This window comes from Dermacentor albipictus, chromosome 1 (genome assembly GCF_038994185.2).
Source record: "Dermacentor albipictus isolate Rhodes 1998 colony chromosome 1, USDA_Dalb.pri_finalv2, whole genome shotgun sequence".
Taxonomy (NCBI): domain Eukaryota; kingdom Metazoa; phylum Arthropoda; class Arachnida; order Ixodida; family Ixodidae; genus Dermacentor; species Dermacentor albipictus.
In genome coordinates, this window is record NC_091821.1 from 477,669,195 (window position 1) to 477,692,366 (window position 23,172).

Genomic DNA, 23,172 nt, shown 5'->3' on the forward strand with positions numbered 1-23,172 from the left:
CCTCGAGGACCAGCGAGCCCTCGTTGAAAGGGCTAGGGCGGCGGCCTTAACCAATGGAATTCCGGAATAAGAATCCGACCACCCATCTCCTAACTCCTCTGTCAAGGACCAGCAAAACTCTTAGAAAGCAGGTTAGAAAGCAGAGCTCTCTTCCGACCTTCTTTTTTTTTGTCTTTTTACCTTGCGTCAGTACTTTTTACCTTTTACCATGTATTGAAGTAACATGTACGTTCACATGTGTCATAAACTGCTCCCTTCGAACAAACGCGCCAGCTAGCTGAGCCGAACATTGGTTTTGTGCGCTAGATAGGACACACGAAACCCATCGCACCAACTGCCGACTGATTTAATGCTGCAAGAAAGATAACAAAGCGCAATTTTCGCGCATGCACAAAACGAGACTGATCACATGACAGTGATGACCATGTCTATACACTACTACAACTTTGCCTCAAACAGGTGCAACGCTGATGAATATAACGTGACTGAAGTGTAGCTGACACACGTGGAACCTTTCCAATAAAGTGTCCCTCCAAAACTAGCCCTGTTTAATTGCCGCTCCTGCCCAGAATATCAACACGCCAAGATTCGCGCGCGCACGCGTGTGATTGTGTGTTGTGTGTACTTTTTTTCGTATGTCCCACTTGGCGCCCAAACACAATGTGTAATAAACACGAACAACGTGCCCAAGAAGAATGTTCTTCTTGTTTAGTGGGTGAAATTGACGAGCAGAAATTGATAAACACAAAGCCCCTAGAATGACAAAAGATGATGGTTCATTCGCCTGGCTATAATAAACTGCGCTCTTGACGGCCTCGCACGTCCTGTACGATTCGCACACAGGAGTTCTCAGTGCGTGTGTCACACGCCGCTGTTCTTTCGGGCACTTTGTAGACCAACCAGAACAAAAGTCCGCAAGTTACACCCAGAACGTGCTACTGGAAGCTGACATTTTCTCTTTCTTCCAGGAGGCTCGAATGATTGATGAAACAGAACCATTCGCTGCCACTGGCGACTGGCCAGACGCAACGAGCCAGGCGGCCGATGTTACTGCGAAGTCCCAAAAGGTGACATTGCTCTTTTTCCCCTTCTCTTTGATACCAGCGAAACAAAACTGAAAATATGGTACTACAGGTATATTGTCGCTATTCCCTCACTCAAAACTTTTGTATGCCAAGCGGGAAGCGACGGCTGTTGGCGTACACACTAGCATGTACAACAAATACACGTTTATAGGGTCCACGCTTTCTTACGTCAGCGCTCGCTACGCTAAGTCGGTAGAGGCATTGGAACTAGCCCCACTTCTTCATTATTGGTCATTCATGCTAATCAGCAATGACGTGCAATCAGAGCTTTTAAATGTCCGTTAAATTTGGTATGCCTGCGAACTTATGAAGCAACTGTGTTCGACATACCCAGCGATGGGCATATTTCTCGTGTTACCCGCTTCTCTGGAACGCGCGGCAACGCTCCGCGGTATACAAAACGCTCCTGTGCCGTTCTATGGGGCGTCATAATGGAGCCCTCCACTATGACGTCATTCATAACCCAGCGCAATTTCAAGACGTTAAACTCCAAAGTTTGATTTCCATCGCAAAGGAGTCCTTCAATCCTCCCAAAGCGATAGCTGTCACGAGTGAAAAAAAAAGCTTTAAAAGGTAAGAAATAATAACAGCCATCCAATTCTCCCACGCGATGTGGTCGTTTGCATTGTTTCCACAATGTGCCGCCACGCGCAACTTGATTACTTGATAAGCACAAACAAGCTAGGTGGCTAACATTAAGTAAGAAGGGAAATGCCAATAAACTGGAAGGAGATGCCAGTAAACTATCATCACCGTCGTCAGCCATATGATTCTTCAGCGCACACTCGCTAGTCGAGATGGCGGATAGAAACGCGTTTCTAAGCATCAGATCGCGTTTAAATCATACAAAACATTTGGCGTTTTACGTACCGTCACCACGATCTGGCTTTCAATTTGCCGTAGTGGAGATTCCAGGATGATTTTGACCAGCTGGGTTTGTTGAACGCGCACCAGAAGCTAACTACACGAGCGTTCTTTCATTTCGCCACCGTGGAGATGCGGCCGCCGTCGCCGGGTCGACTCAAGCTCAGCAGCATAATAAATCGTCCCGAAGCGCTTGCTGCCACGAGCAAACAGCTGCAAAACTGAGAATTAAGCATGCGCCCGAAGCCTGCGCTTGTCGCCAAATGGTCAAAATGTTGCGCTATCTTGCCTGGCAGCATTGGTCTAAATTCCACCATCGGACACATCCACCATCATGCCCTGGCATCTTGTCTCAAGCCCTCGCTGAGCCTGTACTCGACTAGAACACGACCAGCGACTGATCGGCGTGCCTCATAACCAGATCGTGGTTTTGGCACGTAAACTCCCATAGTTTAATTTTAAATCATTCGGCGTCAAATTCCAGCTTTGTGTGCTGAATGAGTGTTGTACGTAGTCACGCTACAGCATCGCCATAAGATCCAATACAATTTTTCTTCGATGGTAGTGGCTGACCCGTCCACTGCCACTACGAGAGATCTGCCCTGCCATCATCATCATCATCATCATCATCATCATCATCATCATCATCATCATCATCATCAGCCTGGTTATGCCCACTGCAGGGCAAAGGCCTCTCTCATACTTCTCCAACAACCCCGGTCATGTACTAATTGTGGCCATGCCGTGCCTGCAAACTTAATCTCATCCGCCCACCTAACTTTCTGCCGCCCTCTGCTACGCTTCCCTTCCCTTGGAATCCATTCCGTAACCCTTAAAGACCATCGGTTATCTTCCCTCCTCATTACATGTCCTGCCCATGCCCATTTCTTTTTCTTGATTTCAACTAAGATGTCATTACCTCCCGTTTGTTCCCTGACCCAATCTGCTCTTTTCTTATCCCTTAACGTTACACCTATCATTCTTCTTTCCATAGCTCGTTGCGTCGTCCTCAACTTGAGTAGAACCCTTTTCGTAAGCCTGCCAGCGAAGGCATTGAAATAAAGGCTAGGGTGTGAACGACACATAATCAGTTAGAGTCTAGGACACAGAGCAACATGGTGCCTATAAGAGAGGTATTGTGGAGGACTCCAGATTGACTTTCGCCGTCATGTGTAAAAATCAATACAGTTGTGGCGAAACGTTGCGGTGTCGCTTCTGCGTCTGCGCGCCACGTCGGTGCTTCTCAAGATGAGTGCTGGTGAAGAACACTCTCGTCAATAGAAGATAGATAAACCATGTGTGCACCGTGAAAGGGATCAGTTGCTGTACTGTGTTTTGACTGAAAGCGTTAAAGGCCATGCTTTCCCACATCTGGTGACCCGGAAACCGAACCTACCGCACCGCCATGGCCGACGAGGAAGCCCTTGCCGCTCTTCGCCAACAAGTGCAACAACTTCAACAGCAACTGCAGGCCCAGCAGCAGATGATCCATAACCAAGAGCAGCAACTTCAGTAACAGCAGCAGCGCATCCGAAACGATACCGCACAGCCCCGCTCGGGTCACGCCCCACAAAGCTCCGGTCCAGCGGTCGCCGTCAACGCAGGCGCTGCTACTACTGCGGCCATTGCCAATACGGACGTCTTTCGCGTCGCCGTAAAGCTTCCACCGTTTTGGGCAGATTCACCGGAAGTGTGGTTCGCACAAGTACAGGCGCAGGTTTCACTGGCACGTACCACCCAGGATCAGACCCACTCCGACTACGTCGTCGCTCATCTGGACTCTCGCTACGTGACTAATTTCGCGACATACTCGCAAGTCCTCCGGCTGACGATTGTTACCTGCATTTAAAGACGGAACTGATCCGACGGCTTTCACCTTCAGAAGTCTAGAAAGTGCGTCAACTACTTCAGCACGAAGAGCTCGGTGAGCGCAAGCCATAGCAGTTCCTGCGCCATATACGTGCCCTCGCGGGCAACACTAGGGTTGACGACTCCCTCCTCCTAACCATATGGCTTCAGCGCAAACCGTCACACGCACAGGCCATCCTCCAGGTTCAGCCGAATCTACCGCTGGACCAGCTCGCCCAGATCGCAGACCGAGTGGTCAAAGTCTCTCTACCATCGCCACCACCCACCGTCCATGCCCTCGGCGCCCGACAGCCCACCCCCGAGCTCACGCGCCCTATCGACACCAGCCGTCAGCTGAACTCGATTCAAAGGCACCTAGATCAACGCCCGCAGTCGCGTCCCCGACACCGCTCCCAAAGCCACGACCGCAACGCCGACACATCGCATCGTAACTATAACGGCCGCTGCTACTAACATCGTCGCTTCGTCAACCGGAAATGTCAACCACCCTGTTCAGCAGGACGTCAGGGAAACTTCAACTGCAGCCCGTAGAAACGGCCGCGAGCTGCCAACTTGGAGGCCATCGCATTTTCGTCATCGACCAAGTCACTAAGCGGCGGTTCCTCATCGACTGCGGTTCCGACATCTGCTGCTTTCCACGAGCCCTCCTGCACGACAAAGCCCTCGCCCATCCTTTGATGTGAGTGCGGTGAGTCACTCGAACATTGAGACCTACGGCTCGCTCCGCCTTAACATTTATCTCAAAAACTTATAACGCCCATTTCCATGGAATCTCGTCATCACCGACGTTGCAGAGCCAATCATCGAGTCGGACTTCTGGGTGTACTACAATCTCCTACCAGTTGGCCGACATGACCGACTTAAGGACGCCGCAACAGGTCTCTCCTCGCCGGGCCAGTGCACCACCACCCAACAGCCCTCCAACCTGCCGTCCAAAATCAATCGCCGTATACCGTGCCCTTCTCTCAGAATTTCCCAACCTGACTCGACCTAGCGAGCGCCCTAGAGAGGTGCGCCCCACAGCCGTACACTACATGCATACTACTCCCGGACCGCCGGTCACCAACCGCGCCCGTGGCCTAGCTCCGGACCACCTGCGAATCGCCCAAGCCGCGTTTGAAGCCATGCTCCGCGAAGGAATTGCCCGCTCGGAGGGACCATACGCCTCACCACTTCATCCGGTGCCAAAGAAGAATGATGGCTGGCGACCCTGTGGAGATTATCACGGCCTCAACACCAGCGCCATCCCCGACAGGTACACCGTCCGTCATATACAGGATTTGGCGCATAGCCTTTACGGTAGCGCCAACATTTAACTTGTTGACCTCGTAAAGGCCTACACGCAAATTCTTTCCAGCCCGGATGTCGTCTCAAAGCCCGCAACCGTCACACCCTTAGTCTTATTAAAATTCCCTTTCATGAGTTTCGGCCTCCACAGTGCGGGACAAACCTTCCAAGGCTTCATCGACGACGCCGTCCGCGGCTTAGACTTCTGCTTCGTCTAGCAGACGACATTCTGGTCTTCTTTGCCAACAAAGACCACCGCCAGCATCTTCACCAAATTTTCCAGCGTCTCGAAGACAACGGCTTACTCATGAACGGCCAGAAGAGCATAATCGGCGCTCCCATCGTCACTTTTCCTTGGCCATCAAATCTCTTCGGAAGGGTCTGGACCCTTGCCTGACCATATCCTCGCCCTTAAAAAATGGCTGTGGCTTAGGTAAGGTTAAGCCCAGGATGCGAAGCATACTAGCCTTTATTTTAGTTGTTGAACCACTGTTTAGCCTGGTGAACTGCTGTTGCTTGGCTATATTTGGTTCGGCTAGACGAAGAAACAACTCATGCATTACTGCTTCGCCTTCAAGAGTGGAACGCGACAGCGTTCCCGTCGACCCGCCAAGGGGTGTAAGACAATGGGCTACAGGGCAGCGACTACGCGCCCCGCATTGGACGCGGTGAGCGTCGAGCAAAGCAGCGTTCGGCGCGGCAACGAAATGTGCGCCTGAGCAAGAGACGCACGCCTTAGAAACAGCTCGTTTCTAAGGCAACACCGCATTCACTAGAGGCGCTTTTGTACCGCTTTGAAGCATTGTACTCGTGGCTCAGTGGTAGCGTCTCCGTCCCACACTCCGGAGACCCTGGTTCGATTCCCACCCAGCCCGTCTTGCAAGAGTTGAGCCAAAGCCACTTCTCCTCTGTCGTGACGTCACGGTGTCACGTGGTTTCAAGGCGACACCGCCGCGCCTGAGGAGCTGGGTTGAGCTCTCGTAATATGCTTCGCATAAAACTACGCTCGGCCTACCACAGCAAAACACCTCCGCCGTTTCCTCGGCATGCTCAACTTTTACAGGCGCTTCTTGCCTTAAGTGGCCACATATCAGGCTCCTTTTCACGACCCGGTGGCTGGCCTACGAGGAAACCAATCTGTCACTTGGACACCACCTTTAACACAAGCTTTCGAACACTGCAAAAAAGGCCCGTGCAACGTCACTCTGCTCTCTCATACCAAGCCAGAGGCCCCCTTGGGCCTCTCCACTGGTGCCTCTAACATCGTCGTTGGAGCCTTCCTCATGGAGCACGTGGACAAAAACTGGTGCCCTTTGGCATTCTTTTCCAAGAAATTTTCCAGCGCGAAGACGCCCTCGTCCTCTGGCAGCACCGCCGATGCAACTTTGGCCCCTGCGGAGAAGACCTGGCCAGAGCTTCTTGCCATCTACGAAGCGGTCCAGCACTTTCGCCACATCCTCGAGGCACATCACTGCGCCATCTACGCCGACCACAAACCTATCCCTTACGCCTACTCCAACGCCGTGAAAAATTTCCACCGGCACAGCAGAACCAACTGTCCTTTAGCCCGTAGTTTACCACAGACATCGAACACATCAGCGGGAAAGATAATGTTGGCGCCGACGCACGATCCCGCGTCTCCGCTGTCGATTTGCTACCCGCCGCTGTCGATTTGCTACCCGTGACAACTGACGCCCTCGCCGACGCTTAGAAAACGGACGCCGAACTCGAGCAGCTCCTCGAGAATGATTCTTCTTTTCGACTTCAACAAGTTGCCGTCCCTGGGTCGACGGACACTCTCTACTGCGACATATCCACCGGGCGAGTGAGAACATATGTGCCTTCTCTGCATCGCCGCGGCCTTTTCAACCAGTTAAACAACCTCAGCCATCCCGGCATTCGCGATTCTACGCGCCTTGTGACTGACCGTTACGTCTAGCGGTCAATGCAGCGTGACTGCCGCACCTGGGCACTCACGTGCATCCAATGCCAACGCGCCAAAATCACCCGGCACGTTACTTCGCCGCTCGAGGCATTTCCCTTGCCGTCGGAGCGGTTCTAACACGTCCATATCGACATTATCGGCACACTTTCACCAGCTGGACCTTCCCGCTATTGCCTCACAGCCGTTAATCGTAACACTCGACGGCCCTAGGTATGGCCCCTAGAAAGGATCATCGCAGAAGTCGCCTCGGCCTTCTCAGGCTGGATTTCCCGCTTCGGCATTCCTCGTCGCGTCACAGCCGATCAACGACAGCAATTCGAATCTCAACTCTTCAGGCGTTTTGGGCTTTCCACCAGGTTCCAGCGTTTACGGACCACCAGTTACCACCCTTGCGCCAACGGGATGATTGAGCGCTTCCACCGACAGCTCAAGGCAGCCATCATGTGCAGCCCTAACTCAACCTGGCTTGAGGCTCTCCCAGCCGTCGGTCTTGGTCTGCGCGCCACTTTCAAACCAGACATTCAGGCCACACCCGCAGTACTTGTCTACGGGGAACCGCTTCACCTACCTGGGGAATTTCTCTCCGATTGAACTCCCGACATCCCCAGCTGGGACAATACAGACTTTGGCGCCCGGCTCCGTCGCACAATGGGCGACCTGCGCCCATCACCAGCGGCACATCACACCAAGCCGACTTCGTTTGTGTATAAGGGCTTGGCAACATGCTCGCATGCCTTCCTCCGCTACGAAACTGTACGCGCCCCCTTCCTACCACCTTACTCCGGACCATACCAGGTCATTCGTCGTGACAAGACATTCACCCTGCAAATAAACGGGAAGGATGTTCGCGTCTCTATCGACCGACTGAAGCCGTCATACATCGTCTCCGAGGAGACTCGAAACCCCTGCGCGTCCCCCGTAATCCATCCACAACAGCCTCCGACACCTCCGCCCGTGTCCTACACCACCCTCTTTGGATGCCGGGTACGGTTCACCAATCCTCTTCAACCCTGAAGGCTCCACTCTGTGTGTGTGGTGGGGGGGGGGGGGGCGAAACTGTGCGGTGCCGCTTCTGCACCTGCGCGCCGCGTCGGCGCTTCTCAACATGAGCGCCGTTGAAGATAAGAACACTTTCCCAAATAGAAACTAGATAATCCATGCGCGCACCCCGAAGGGGATCCGTTGCTGTACTGTGTTTCAACTGGAAGCATTAAAGCCATGCTTTCCCACACAGTGGATCATTTTAGCACTCCGTCCCCAATGGTATCTGCGTCCTCCTTGGCAGGGAGGCCTCTGCACGCGGCTTTGTACTCAGCATAATAATGTGACAATAACCGAGTTAGAGCTGAGAATACGTAACTTTCGATGGTAGGGTGGCAAGCGTCGCATGCCGCGAATGTCCTGGATACCGGCTCTATGCGTGGCGCTGGGCCTTGAATTAGGTTAGCAGTGCTTGCATACACACAGTTGGCCAGACGCCGTGTTTAGCTTGTTAATACTTGGGCTAATTGGTTGAAATGCATATTTGAAGGCCAGAGCAAACCACCAGCGTACACAGAGACGAAGGACCATCGAACAACGCGCCCTACTCACAGCTAAAAATTTATTGGAAATAATGAAAGAATAAAGACGCACCAAAAAGAAATCAGGATCGCGTAAAAGTATGGCGGAAAAGCAACAATGGTTACCTAAACAGTAATCAGTCTAATGTCCAAGAAACCGAACCCGTAATAAATAAGCGTGATTGATGGTAAGGTGATAGAATTTTATTTCTGTTTTCTAATAAAAAAAGATGCCTCTATCAGTTCTCTCTCTTCAATGGGTCTCGAACCTCATTCATTTGAAAATAACGTTTACGTTATTCTTCTATCAGTTCTCTCGTGAACCAATCTTTGTGCTGTTTCATTACCACTGTCTCATTCAATTTTGGGGCGCGTCCTCAGCTGTTAATATGTTGAACTAGATGAGTATAACCCGTGGTTAGCAATGATTGTCCATGTTCCTTTAATCTTACATTTAGAAATCGCACAGTCTTCTCCAATGTTCTACTATTTCTGAAAATTAAACACCGTGAATATTTGCCAAGCGGACAACTGATGAGGGACGGGGAGACACTCAGCCGCATTATAGCACCGCAGCTTCTTGACGGCCCTATATATGCGGAAGCGGCCGCCCATCAAATCAACACTTCTGTACTCACTACGGTATTTTGCGGTCGTGGCTTTGCTCGAGGGGGTTCAATCACGACCGCGGCAGTCGCATTTCAACCGGGTCGAAATGCAAAAAAAAAAACCGCTCGTGTGTATTTGGATTTAGGTGCGCCGCAAGTTATCCCGGGTGGTCAAAGTTATCTGAAATTCCCAACTATCAAGTGTCTCATAATCGGACTGTGAGCTTGTCACGTAAAGCCGCACAATTTAATTAAAATTGAATACTTCTGCCGTGATGCGATGCGTGTGAGGCAATGGCCATGCTAACCTGCTCGCAGGCTATGAGCAAAGACTCACAACAAGGCCTCAAGCAAACGCGTCTCACTGTGTGTTCTGTCTCCTATGTAAGCAAATACTAGCGGTGCGCGCAAGGTCACGTATAGGATGAACTCACTAGTCTCCTATTGCACTAAACACAGAGGAACTTATACATTCGCGGTCAACACCCCAGGAAATTATCGTTAACCAACGCTAACAGCAGAGAAAGCTTAGCTCACATAGATTCCCACAGTACGTGGAATCCGCATAATTCTTTCTTTTTTGTTTCTTCCGCTTTTTCTTGCAAGAATCGGTAAGTTCTAGGCAACGTATTGGGTGCCTACAATGCAACTGTTGTCACAAACAGAGAGGACTGTGGTCTGGGATAGGCATAGAAAATGCATGAGGAACGCGCTTGGAACGCCGTTTCTCGTGGAAGCCAACGCGCCGCATCTCCGACAGCTGGGGCCGTTCGGCCCATCCACGCGGCTGAAAATGCGGCTACGGCTGTCACGTTCCTCCCAATGCGAAAAGCCCGCCTGACGCGGCAGGCCGCACCTTCTTATAGCGATAGCAATTACATGGACGCCCCAGGCGCATTTCTGCCGCCGGCGTCGCCGTGAGGCTCCGTATAAAGTCCAAGGGCGATATGTTTTTTTAATCCACTGGCAGTGCCAAGACTGGCAGCTTTGAATAGACTAGAAAGCCTCATATGCCTCATGACAAGGAAAGTCCGGCAAGCGTCCGGCGTTAACATCGGATGGCAACAAAACCCACGTGACCAAGTGACGACGTCACGTTCCCTGCGCTGGACCTGCTGCGGCTCGCCCTGTGAAATCCCATGGTGAGCAGCCACGGCGTTGGACGGACGCCGTGGCCCACCCCTAAAATCGAATTTAGGTGGATGAAAGTCTACTAAAATGGATTAAGGCCGTTACAAATTATAGCAAGGTGGATTAACGTTGGTACAAATTACAAGATGGATTTAGAGGGAGCTTTAATTTAGGTAGTAACTCAGACAAATACTATTGCTCTCGCATTAAAATCACGTAAGGATGCTTAAGCGACTGCCAATTTTTCATGCGTTCTTTCTCGCCACTTTGCGTAAAATGTCTTAATTTGTCGCACCTAAGCCATTTCGCACATGCTAGAAAATTTACGGCTCAAAAGAATCACAATTACTGTGCTCGGTGGCACTGGCCTGCGTTGCCCAAGGACCCATCTCTACAACGCTCTCTTGTTTTGGTTTACATCTCCGCGGCAAATTAATTACATCTTACATCGTCACAAATTAATTTTTTCCTCTTCTTCCTCCTCCCTTCGAAAACACCGCGTCGCGTTCTAAAGTTGTCTTTCCATATCACGCAAGAATAGTGCGCGCGCACCGCGACTTCACGGTGCTTCAGATGTGTGACAGGTGTGTCAGCCTAGAAGAGCCAGTTCGGACACCAGTTTCAAGTGCTTCCTGTCAAGCGCACGCAACTGAAACCGGCATCTTTTATGTCATCGACCGGACACCAGCTTAAGAAGCAGCCTCTTGCTCGGAACAGGTCATTCAAATGATGACGGAGACTCGTGAAAGGCCAACCAACAAGCCGCGTTCGATGAATTCCATCCGACAGCCCCACCTGCGTTGCGCTCTCGTCAACTGAGCGGCTGGTTCATCGGTGCACCACTGCCGAGTGCATTGCACGCAGTGCACTAAAGGCAGAGTGACCCGCAGCCGCAGCGATGTCCTACGAACAGGTTCTCGATGTCAGCCGACCCGTGGTCGGCCTGGAGGAAGGTTGTGAAGTCGATCGCGAATGCCGCCGACGCTCTTGCGCAAATGAAACGTGATAAGAGCAGCCCATGTGATACCGCCGCATGAAGACGGCCCCATTTTGAATAGCTTCCGGCAGTGTCGTGTAAGACGAGGAAGCGCCACGAACGACGCTCAGCTTCGCGAGGCTACTTGCCGTCCCTGCACTATGGTGCTCAGAGGGTACTCTCCCAGCGTTGAGCGCCGGACGCTGGCGTAAAAATAAAAGTTTTTTCTCTATCTCTCTCTCCCGTCGTTCGAGCAGCTGTGCTTCAGTCTGGACGGCCGGCCCTTCTTCGCCATGGCGGATTCTCCGAACTCTTTCGTTGGCGATTATTCTCTTTAGTCACTTGGGCGCTGGGACTCGCAATGTTTTCAATGACTCCGTAAGCAAAATGGTCGCTTCTTTGTGGGAGCCATAGCTCAGATACGGTGCTTGCTAGTTATGGCTGAATCGTGTACGAAATAATATGTGGCCGACTTGTGCCTGGCACCATCGATTCTTCCTCCACCATCTCTTTTTCGCGAAAGCCTTTAAATGGTTTGCATTCTTGACGACTTAGTTTTGAGCACCTTTAGGATTGGCTTTGGACAAAATACTACGAAATAATGGCAAAAACACGATCAAGAACGAGAACTTACGTTGCAGGATGTGCAACAAATTTTACCGCAGTACCCGTTTTTGTCAAGGTCGCCCGCAGACGACTTGTCGGCCGATGACGTAGTTTGCGATCCACGAAAACTACGTCGTTCCCCCACATGGTAGCGCCAAGTTTAGCCTGATCCTTCGGCTTGAGGCCAAATGAGTAGCTGTTTTTGACCCATTCGCCCTGTTAACGGGAAGTGAATGGTAATGCAAATTTTCGGTACCATTCATCTGACCTCTGCAGCAACTTTCGCGCGCTCTCACTGCCCTGTTCTTGGAGATCAGTTGTCGATAATGGGGGACAAGGAACTAGCTCATGGTAACACTCTAATAACATGCGGGTGGTTCACCAATATAGGCGGCATGGATTTGCGTGGCTTCAGGCAGCAAACGCTCTTCTTCGTTTGTGGTAGCTCGTGCCTTGGAAATATGCAAACGACTGGCTCGTCAAAGCGCTCAATTTTATTATGCATGGTGGTGCAAAATAATTTCCCACTAATGCACGCGTTATATATATATATATATATATATATATATATATATATATATATATATATATATATATATATATATATATATATATATATATATATATATATATATATATATATATATACATATATATATCCACGCTGGTGATGTGCCCTCACGCGCGATGAAGGGCACACATATGATGATGATACCATACAGATGATGGAGTGCACAATAAATGCCCACACTAATTTCCCCCTTGCGAGAGCGGGCATCTTGGCTACTGCAGCCTCAAAGGACGGGGACGCCACGTGAAGGACTTCATGCGAGAAACGTGGACCACTTCGGTAGAGCGGCAACGGCGGTCAATTGAGGCGACAACAGGGGTCACCAATAATTCACGGTAGAACTCATTTGCAGGACCTTCTATGGGCCAATAAACCGGAACTGAAAGTTCTCACACAATCCAGAAGTGTGAACTCCTGTCTAGAGGAGCACTTCTTCGCCAGACTGGTAGAAAACTGCCCGATGAGATGCGTCATAATGATCCTTGCGGTCCTGTTGTCTGGCTTTGGTATCGACGTGCGCATGCTGGCAACAACGGACGAGGGGGGGAAAATGTATGCTTCGCAGGAAGATGGAGATGGGCTGACAGGAATGGCCAGTAAGCGGTTGTGCGTTGAACGGCGGTGTTAAGCACGAAGGTGTCGAATGGCAAAATTGCATCCCGATTTCTGTTATCTGGTTGAATACAGGCGGCTATCATGTCAGAGAGAGTACAATGAAACCGCTCAGTCAGGCCGTTGGTCTGAGGGTGGTAGCTTGAAGTAGTCTTGGGAATGGCGCCAGAGGCGCTGAGCACTTCGCCTACGAGTTGTGAAAAGAATGTCCTTCCGCGGTCGCTCAGAAGGACATGAGAAGGACATGAGGGACATGACGCAAGATTATGGCTTGAAGAATGAAGGCAGCAACTTCGGAAGCAGATGCAGAACTCGCACAAGCTGTTTCAGCACAGCGCGTGAGATGGTCGACAGCTGTTACTATCGATCGACTACCGGCCGGAGTCATGGGAAGTGGCCCGCAGAGATTGATGCCAACAACCTCGAACGGTTCCGCAGGACACGAGACTGGTAGTAGTTTCCCGGCAGGAGCTGATGCTGGCCGCTTTCAACGTTGACAAATTGTGTGGGAAGCGACGTATCTCACCCCACTGGTAGACAGGCCTGGTCAGTAGAAACGACTTCTTATGCGGTCGTAAGTGTTCTGGATACCAAGGTGACCAGCAGTCGCGTCTTCATGATAGGCCTTAAAATAATGAGCGCGAAGAGAACGATGAAAAACAGGCATCAACCTTTGACCGTCAGGGTGATAAATGTGGCGGTACAGGACGCAGTTGATTAGCATGAATAGCGTCAGCTGTCGACGAAGGCGGGTGTTGAGCGGGCGCGAAGTTCTGTGAAGGCGGTCTATGATGCGTCGACAGTAAGAGTTAACGAGTTAGTCAGATATGAATGATCCATGGTCATCCGAAGGAATCTGGTCAATAGCGGCTAAGGACAACACCTGTGTGGAAGGACGGTCCGAAAGCTTGTCGCGGAAGGCAGTAGCGGAGCCATTGCATGGCGCCGTAGGAAGCGGCTAGCGAGAAAGAGCGTCTGCGTCTGGGTACTTTTTACCCGACTTGTAGGTGATCTCAAAGTCATATTCTTGAAGACGAGTAATCCAGCGACCAAGACCTCCTGACAAGTTCTTGAGTGTGGACAGCCCGCATAACGCGCGATGGTTCGTAACGATGGTAAAATGGTGGCCGTCGAGATAAGCGCAAAACTTCCGAACGGATCAAACGACAGCTAGGCACTCCTGCTCGGTGATGGTATAGTTTTTCTCATCAGGTGTGACTACACGGCTGGCATATGCAATTACCCTCTTACGCGAAGGCTCGCTGGAGGAGGACAGCACCAATGCCATGGCCACTAGCGTCCGTCTGCAAGAGTGTGGGTGCAGTCTCGCCAAGATGACGCAAGACAGGTTTAGATGTGAGGGTGCCCTTCAGCTGGTCAAATGCAAATTCACATTAGGGTAACCACACGAAGGGAGCACCAGAACGAAGTAAGTTGTTTAAAGGAGCAGCTTTAGAGGCGAAGTCGCGTATAAATCGGCGAAAATAGGAAGCGATGTCAAGGAAATTGCGTAGTTCTTTTGTATTTTCTGGACAAGAAAAGCGAAGCACCGCCGAAAACTCATGAGAATCAGATTGAATATCATCCTTGCTCTCAATATGACCGAGGACTTTGCTTGCTTGAAAAATGACACTTTTTGGTGTTGAACTGAAGACCAGCGTTGGCGAGGCTTGTGAAAACCGCGTTCAGACGTTACAGGTGCTGCACAAATGTCGATGAGAAAATAACTATATCATCCAGATAGCACGAGAACGTCTCCCACTTCAAGCCAGCCAGAACGGTGTAAATCACGCGCTCAAAAGTTGCGGGAGCATTGCGAAGGAAGAAGGGAATGACGACGAACTTGTAAAGGCCACTGAGGTTGCAAAAGGCGTTTTTAAATGCGAAGCATTTCTTTGCGAACATTGGCCACTTGTCGACAGGGTCTGGCTGGCTGGCTGGCTGGCTCCGGCCGCCTACGTCTTAGTGCTCTCATGGTCGTTTCGTTAACGTGGTACGTACCAAAATTGGCACAGTATGACAAGAGTGTATGACGAACACAAATGATCGGTCATGACATGAAGATTATGATATCTGTGTCATGTAGGTCATGAATCAGCCGCTTACGTCTTGGTGCTCTCATGGTCGTTTCGTTTACTCGGTATGTACCAAAATTGGCGTAGTATGACAAAACTGTATGGCGAACATAAAAGATAGGTCTACGTCTGGGTGCTTTCGTGTTCGTTTCGTTAACTATTTAGCTTCTCCACACACTGCTACGCATAAAATCGATTCCCACAGGACGTGAGATCGGCCGGCTTCTTTGTCGTCTATGTGCATCGAAATTTGCCTGTAACCTGGACGCAGATGAAGACTAGAGAAATGCTCGATGCCTTGCAGGGATTCGAGGTCATGCTTGCGCGTGGTCTTCTTGAGCGCTCGGTAATACCAACAAAATCGCATGGTTCCATCTTTATTTCGGGCCAAAACGATGGGAGTTGACCAAGGGCTAGCACAGGGGCGGATTATTTCACGTTTCAGCATGTCAACGACGTCTTCCTCATTTTTTTTTCTTTTTTTAATAATTTGCACATTGAACATGCACGTTGATTACGTAACCCGCAATGCTAACCGCACTCTTGGCTGCTTGCGCCGAAACTTTTCCAAAGTGCCATCTTCCTTAAAATTAATTCTTTATAAAACTTTAGTCCGTCCAAAACTAGAATATGCATCCAGCATCTGGGACCCCAGTGAATCCATAGTAATCGCTTCCCTGGAATCTGTTCAGAATCGTGCAGCCCGATTTATTCTATCAAATTATTCCCGCTACGCTTCTGTATCCACTATGAAGAACACACTAAACCTGCCTGATCTGTCTTTACGTCGTAAATTTCTTCGTCTCTGCCTCTTTCACAAAATCAATCATGAAAATGAAGTGTTAAAAAGCTGTCTTTTTCTTCATCCGAGCACATTTCATCGCGTGTGGACCACAAGTTCAAGGTTGGTGTGCCATTTTGCCGAACCAACTTATATAATTATTCTTTCATTCCAAAAACCAGTGCAGAATGGAACTACCTTCCTGCATCTATCGCTGCCATTATCGACATTAAGTTCAGAAGTGCCATTGAAGGTTACTTATTTTGTTAACTTGTATTTTCATAAATTGTATTATTGCACACTCCTTTCTGTAATGCACTCGGGCTCTGAAAGTAATTGTAATAAATAAATAAATAAATAAATAAATAAATAAATAAATAAATAAATAAATAAATAAATAAATAAATAAATCTTGTGCTCGGTTAGAGACAGGCGATACGGCCGGCGACGCATTGCGTCTATAGGGTGGCCAGTTTTTCTAGAACAATCTGCCCACCATCCTTCAACAAATCTGCTGTTACCTGATTCTCCCCAGCTGCCTTCCCCCTTTGCATAGCTCCCAGGCTTTCTTAACTTCTTCCGGCGTTACTTGTGGGATTTCAAATTCATCTAGACTCTTCTTTCTTCCGTTATCGTCGTGGGTGCCACTGGTACTGTATAAATCTCCATAGAACTCCTCAGCCGCTTGAACGATCTCATCCATATTAGTAATGGCATTGCTGGCTTTGTCTCTTAACGCATACATCTGATTCTCGCCTATTCCTAGTTTCTTCTTCACTGCTTTTAGGTTTCCTCCATTCCTGAGAGCATTTTCAATTCTATCCATATTACACTGCCTTATGTAAGCTGTCTTACGCTTGTTGATTAACTTAGAAAGTTCTGCCAGTTCTATTCTAGCTGTGGGGTTAGAGGCTTTCATATATTGGCGTTTCTTCATCAGATCTTTCGTCTCCTGCGATAGCTTACTGGCATCCTGTCTAACGGAGTTACCACCGACTTCTATTGCACATTCCTTAATGATGCACATAAGATTGTCGTTCATATCTTCAATACTAAGGTCCTCTTCCTGAGTTAAGGCCGAATATCTGTTCTGTAGCTTGATCTGGAACGCCTCTATTTTTCCTCTTACCGCTAACTCATTGATCGGCTTCTTATGTACCAGTTTCTTCCGTTCTCTCCTCAAGTCTAGGCTAATTTGAGTTTTTACCATCCTATGGTCACGGCAACGCACCTTGCCCAGCACGTCCACATCTTGTATGATGCCAGGGTTAGCGCAGGGTATAAAGTCTATTTCATTTCCAGTCTCGCCATTCGGGCTCCTCTACGTCTACTTTCGCCTATCCCGCTTACGGAAGAAGGTATTCATTAGCCGCATATTATTCTGTTCTGGAAACTCTACTAATAACTCTCCCCAACTATTCCTAGAGCCTATGCCATATTCCCCCACTGACTTGTCTCCAGCCTGCTTCTTGCCTACCCTGGCATTGGAGTTGCCCATCAGTATAGTGTATTTTGACCTCACCCATCGCCGATTCCACGCCTTCATAGAAGCTTTCAACTTCCTGGTCATCATGACGGATGTAGGGGCGTAGACCTGTACTAGCTTTAATTTGTACCTCTTATTAAGTTTCACAACAAGACCTGCCACCCTCTCGTTAATGCTATAGAATTCCATTATTTTACCAGCTATATCATTATTAATAAGGAATTCGACTCCTAGTTCTCGTCTCTCCGCTAAGCCTTGGTAGCACAGGACTTGCCCGCTTTATAGCACTGTATATGCTCCTTTGGTCCTCCTAACTTCACTGAGCCCTATTACATCCCATTTACGGCCCTCTAATTCCTCCAATAGCAATCCTGGACTCGCCTCACTAGATAACGTTCTAGCGTTCAACGTTGCCAGGTTCACATTCCAATGGCGGCCTGTCCGGAACCAGGGATTCTTCGCACCCTCTGCTGCGTCGCAGGTCTGACCACCACCGTGGTCAGTTACTTGCTGGGGACTGAGGGCCGGGGTTTCATTTTTGTGTTCATATAGGAGTTTGTGGCCAAGTACTGCACCAGGGTGGCCAATCCTGCTCTGGTGAGGGAGTGCGTTACCGCTTCTGGTTCCCGGGATCAGGCCACACTCCAGGCCTGTTTATGCAATTTTATCAACACGCGGAATTTTTTTGATCCAGTGGAAAATTGCGCGTCACCGGGATTCGAACCACAGTCCTCTTGCACGCGAGGCGGATGTTCTACCTCTAGGCCACCGCTGCATGCACAGGCGAGAAATTCAGTGAGAAGCACAGGCGAGAAATTCCCATCCTAAGATGAGCTGGTGGGGGCAGGGCGACTGCACAGCGAACACTATGTGGTGGATAATGCTGTCTGTTATTACACGCACAGTAGAAAACGCGGAAGGGCAGATAGTGTTTCTTTGAGCTGCAACCAGCATTGGGTCCATCGTAAGGCGACGTAACATTCCTGAGACGCCTGCACAAATCAGCATGCTTAACAGATTAGGTCGCACCGGTGTCCACCAAAGCTTCGACTTGCACACTTTCACCGAATACATATCATATTACAAGAACGCGCTGGAGGAATTGTTGTCCTATCGGTGAATGCAGTTTATTACTCCGAAAACTGCATTACTTAGTATTCCGGGCGACGGGCAGACGTGAACGAGGCTGGCCGAAGCGGTGACGAGGAGCGGCGGAACGGCGAAGGTTAGCGTCGTCTGGTGCGGCGGTAACCGTTCGGTGCCTCAGTCGTTGCGGGCGGATATGTGGAAAGGCACGGAGAGGAAGCGTAACGCCGGCTTTGACAAGAGGCCTCACCAGAACAAGCACCGTGTTCAGACGTGTCGTACCCGCGGTGCTCATCTTGTTGACGCTTGCGTCAAAAACGTGATATATGGCCGCGATAACCACAGTACTAGCGGACAGGACGAGGCGGCCGGTAAGACGGGTAGTAGGGGACGCTCGGTGCGCTGGGAGATAGTGCGGTCAGATAGACCGACGAAGACTCAAGTGGCGTTGAGTGGACAGTGACCGGACAAGCGACATCAACTTGCGCGTATGTGGGTAGAGTCAACATTGAACGGACACTGGTAGGAGGCGCGATAGCAACCTGCGCGTACGTTGGTAGGAGATGAAGGGCAGGAGAGTCCACATCAGGCCATGGACGCGAGCTCCTTTTTGATGACGTCGCGCAACGCTGCACCAGAAGGCTGAGGAGGAAAGACCAACGTAGCTGAAAAGCCAAGCGGTTGAAGTTCCTCGCGTATAATCTCCCAAATATTTACACGCAGGACCGGGTCTGCCGTAGAACGGTGTTCGCAGTCCGGCTGCTAGTGTACGAACTTGAGAGCGTCCAGGCGACGGCACATCAAGATGTCAGCGACTGAAGTCAAATTCTTGACGGCGAGCACGTTGAGCGCCGCATTCCCATTATCTTTAAGAATGTGACGTAACCTGTCCGACTCAGCCATTACATTGTTGACACGGCGACAGAGAGAAAGCACATCCTGGATGTACGATGTGCAGGACTCACCGAAGACTTGCATGAGAGCATCAATAATTTTTTTCGCAAGGGTGGAGCGAGCTGCCGGTGTGCCAAAAATTTGTCCAAGCTGCTGCTTGAAGTAAGTAAAGTAGAAGATATCATTGTCATGTTCAAAAAACCAGGTCTTCGCCACATCCGTCATACAGAACGAGAGATGGCGGAGCTTGAGGAGATCATCCCACCTGTTAGCAGAGCTTACGCGCTCGTAATCGTCAAGCCAATCCTCAAGATCTTCACCGCGAAGATCAGCGAACAGACGGGGATCACGCTGGTGGCCACTTATGACCAGAGAAGGTGCGGCTTGCCGTGTCGGGATGATTAGGTTAGAAGCGCCAGGCTGCTCGTCCTACACAAGCGGCGACCTGAGCTCCAAGAAGCTCCAGGCTGTAGGCCAGGCGTGCAGAGGACGGGGTACCAAGAAGCACTTCCACCACTTGTGACGCCGCAGTAAGGGCCCACTTTTATTGAGCCGAGAGACACAGCGAAGGACCCTTGGCAGAGTCCACGCTGATGATGCGTCCACACGCGCGATGAAGAGAAAGGGCGCACACATGATCATTATAATATTCAGATGAGGAAGTGCACAACACAATGCCCACAATATATATATATATATATATATATATATATATATATATATATATATATATATATATATATATATATATATATATATATATATATATATATATATATATATATGTATAGTGCAACTGACAGTGGTCTGCTCGGCACCAAAGTCAGTTAACTTCGCTCCTCAAAGAGGCAGTAGGGCGTGCGTCGAGTGCGCTCCTGAACAACCCTATGCAATGTTGTGAACGCGGTGGTTCAAATCATGGATGCGTAGCCTCAAAGAAGGGCTTCTTAATGCTAAAGCATTTACCGTTAAACCGCCACTTAGTTGTTGTTGTTGTTGTTTTTTGTCAAGCAACGATGTGCATTGTCTGACCTGTCACTTCCAACTGCGAGCTCGCAAAGCATCAAACTGGCGGCTGTGTATTCCTTCACGTTTGGTGATTCGCGGACTGTTATACAACGGCCACTATATAAAAAGACATGCGGCGCTTTTCTCCAGCGGTCGTGTTTATACGTTGTTGAGCTTATCGTGTTGTCCTCCTGTTCACGCGAATCATGCTTTTCGTGCTGTCCTCCTGTAATGGCGGCTCAGGGGCCGCAGGGAAACTTTCAACGCTTTGCCACTCCGAGTCTGACGACGCTCGAGCTGGTAAAGTGCTTGTCGCGGAAGGCACCTCTGTTCCAGCAGAGTCTAGGTGCCTCGCGCCTGCACTGTGCGACTCCGCTTTTGGCGCAGGTCTTCTTTTTGAGCTCGATGACATGCTCCTCCATCGCCGATTCTCCCCGCTGGCGTTCGCGTTGCTCACGATTCGCGTGTTGCTGGAGATGGCGCTCAAGAGCGCGTCATTTTGATTATTTGCCATCTATATCTATAATAAAAAAGAGGAAGTAAGTTGTAAAAGCAATTATAAAAATTATTACGCCGAAAACGCACACTTCTTATGCTTCCCGAGAATGCCATCAGGGCGGTCTGTTAGTTAGGTTTTCTTGCTTGTGGTGTTGGGGCAGTTGATCCCAAATGCGCACACCATTGTTTCTGTGTGGAAATGAGTAGGTTACTTCAAAGTATTAGCCAAAAATTAACTTTGCATACCGGCTAGCAAATGTGAGCGCAAGCTTCCTTTAAAGACTGGTATTCATAACTTGTTAGCTGTGGATTTAAATTGCTTTAGAGGCCGGCTGTCGTATTTTGTAATCCAGTGTGCAACTACGTTTTCTGCAGGAACATGTCAGCACGCCTGAATCAAGCTCGAGCGTCACACCGTCCACGCCTGCCTATCCAACTGCAGAGCAGCCAAACGCCATTCTACTACAGCCGAAAATCGCGAAGGCATCGAGTGTTTCCGGCGCACTCTCGGAACAACCGTTATCTAGCTCGCAACTGCCCCACGAAAACGTTAACTTCAAGTCACGGGCATTCCATGTAATTTCATCGGGCTTAGCTGACATTGCGAGGAAAATTCCCAGCGCGGATACACTGCCAGTACCAAGAGCGGCGAGTCACGTGCCTGGCTCGGCATCCTCGATTCCCAAAAAGGAAGGGATGAACGTGGCACATTATATCTCGACGCGGCTAGAGACGGCAACGCACAGTCACGAGAGTCAGCGCGATCCGCCGCGTCACGTTATCTCCATAGAGGAACGCTCGGACGACGACGCGAAGAGTGGCGCCGGTCCTGGCAAGGCTCGTGCGACTCGGTGCTACTGCGAAGCGATAAGGGAAGACCTTAGTTCCGACGCTGCGTCATCGCCCACTGAAAGCACGCCGCTTGAGCACGTGGCGGAGGGCGCAGGGCCGGAAGTCAACGGGCCGACCACTGCCTCAGAAAACGCTGCGTCATCGCTCAGTAAACTCACGCCGCTTGAGCACGTGGCGGAGAGCGGAGGGCCGGAAGCCAGAGGGACGACCCCTGCCTCGGACGACACTGCGAAGGGGACCTGGTCTGCCGTTGTGACGAAGCAAGACACATTCGAAATGACGTCTCTACTGCCGGAGACGAGTGCCGTAAGTGTCAGCTTCACCAAAGTCTTTATTCTTTGTAGTTCGAAAAACTTCGTTTAATAGCACGGAGTCTATTGGGGCAATCCGGCCTGTTCGGGTGGATTACCTGAAGATGCGGACATCGCTTACACGACAAATCTCAGTGTGAAGGTGGCAAATTAAAAAGGTTCCGTGATTTGATTTTGCAAAATTTTCGAGGCGCAGCGAAAAGTCAGAAAAACGACAGGACAAGGCACTTACTGGTAACTGAAATAGTTATTAAACAAGATTCGCACATATATAGTGGACTCTCTATCAACAGAACTTCAAGGGACAATGTAAAATAATTTCGTTTATCAGGACAACGGCATTTACAGAGAAACTGAGCTCAGGCGTACACAAGATACTCTTTTGAAAGCGGCAGATACGTATATTTGTGAACACCAGATGAAAGGTGTATCAGATCAGATTACGAAGCTGCTTTCTACAGTTTCTACTAGCACGCAGCGGTCGCACAAGGGTTAGCGCAAGAAAACATAATTACGAAGAGAAAGCAAATGTCATTTATCAAAATAAAATAAAAAATAGCCACTTAAGTGAAGCAAACACTTTCGAATTCAATGATAATTTTGGCCTTCGTCTTCAGAATCAGCGCATTGTGCGACCGTTTCTGTGCCAACATCGCAAACGCTGAGCAAACTCGCAGTTCACCGACATAGCCAACGGAAAGAAACCGCAGCAAGCAACGGCCAATATAGATAACCGAGACACCAACAAAAAAGAAAAGCAAAATCTAGAAACCTTGGTTCTTGTGTCTACCTGAGCGTCGTGCGCATGCGTGTGTTGCGAGAGACTTCTGGGGACTTTCGCTTCGCGGAAGCTGCTCTTCCCTAGGCACTACACAATACCACGGAGGAGGACGCGCTTTGTTCCGTTTCTTCCTAGCCGAACTTCACTACGCGACAGCAGATAATTACTCCGATATGAGCTCGCCGTCCATTGCGGTTTCTTGACGCTGCGTCAGAGCGTTGCTCTTATTGACTGGAAGGTCCTCGGTTTAAATCGCGTGTTTGATCGACTTTTATTTTTTTAAC

General features: G+C 49.8%; 2 protein-coding genes across 3 annotated transcripts in view; one reads left to right on the plus strand and one right to left on the minus strand.

Annotated features, from left to right (window-relative positions):
* Nucleotides 1-2,160, minus strand: part of LOC139059553 (uncharacterized) — a 70,315-nt gene extending 68,155 nt beyond the window's left edge. The window contains exon 1 of the transcript XR_011514196.1: nucleotides 1,956-2,160. The gene's annotated coding sequence lies outside the window, so the exon portion shown is untranslated. The remainder of the gene's footprint in view (nucleotides 1-1,955) is intronic.
* Nucleotides 1-23,172, plus strand: part of LOC139059552 (uncharacterized) — a 67,994-nt gene that overhangs the window by 6,327 nt on the left and 38,495 nt on the right. For both annotated transcript variants that reach the window (XR_011514195.1, XM_070537981.1), the window contains exons 4-5: nucleotides 969-1,067; nucleotides 21,320-22,102. Coding sequence is in view for 1 of the 2 variants with exons in the window: in XM_070537981.1 (XP_070394082.1) it covers nucleotides 969-1,067; nucleotides 21,320-22,102 (882 nt within the window). In the remaining variant the exon portion in view is untranslated. The remainder of the gene's footprint in view (nucleotides 1-968; nucleotides 1,068-21,319; nucleotides 22,103-23,172) is intronic.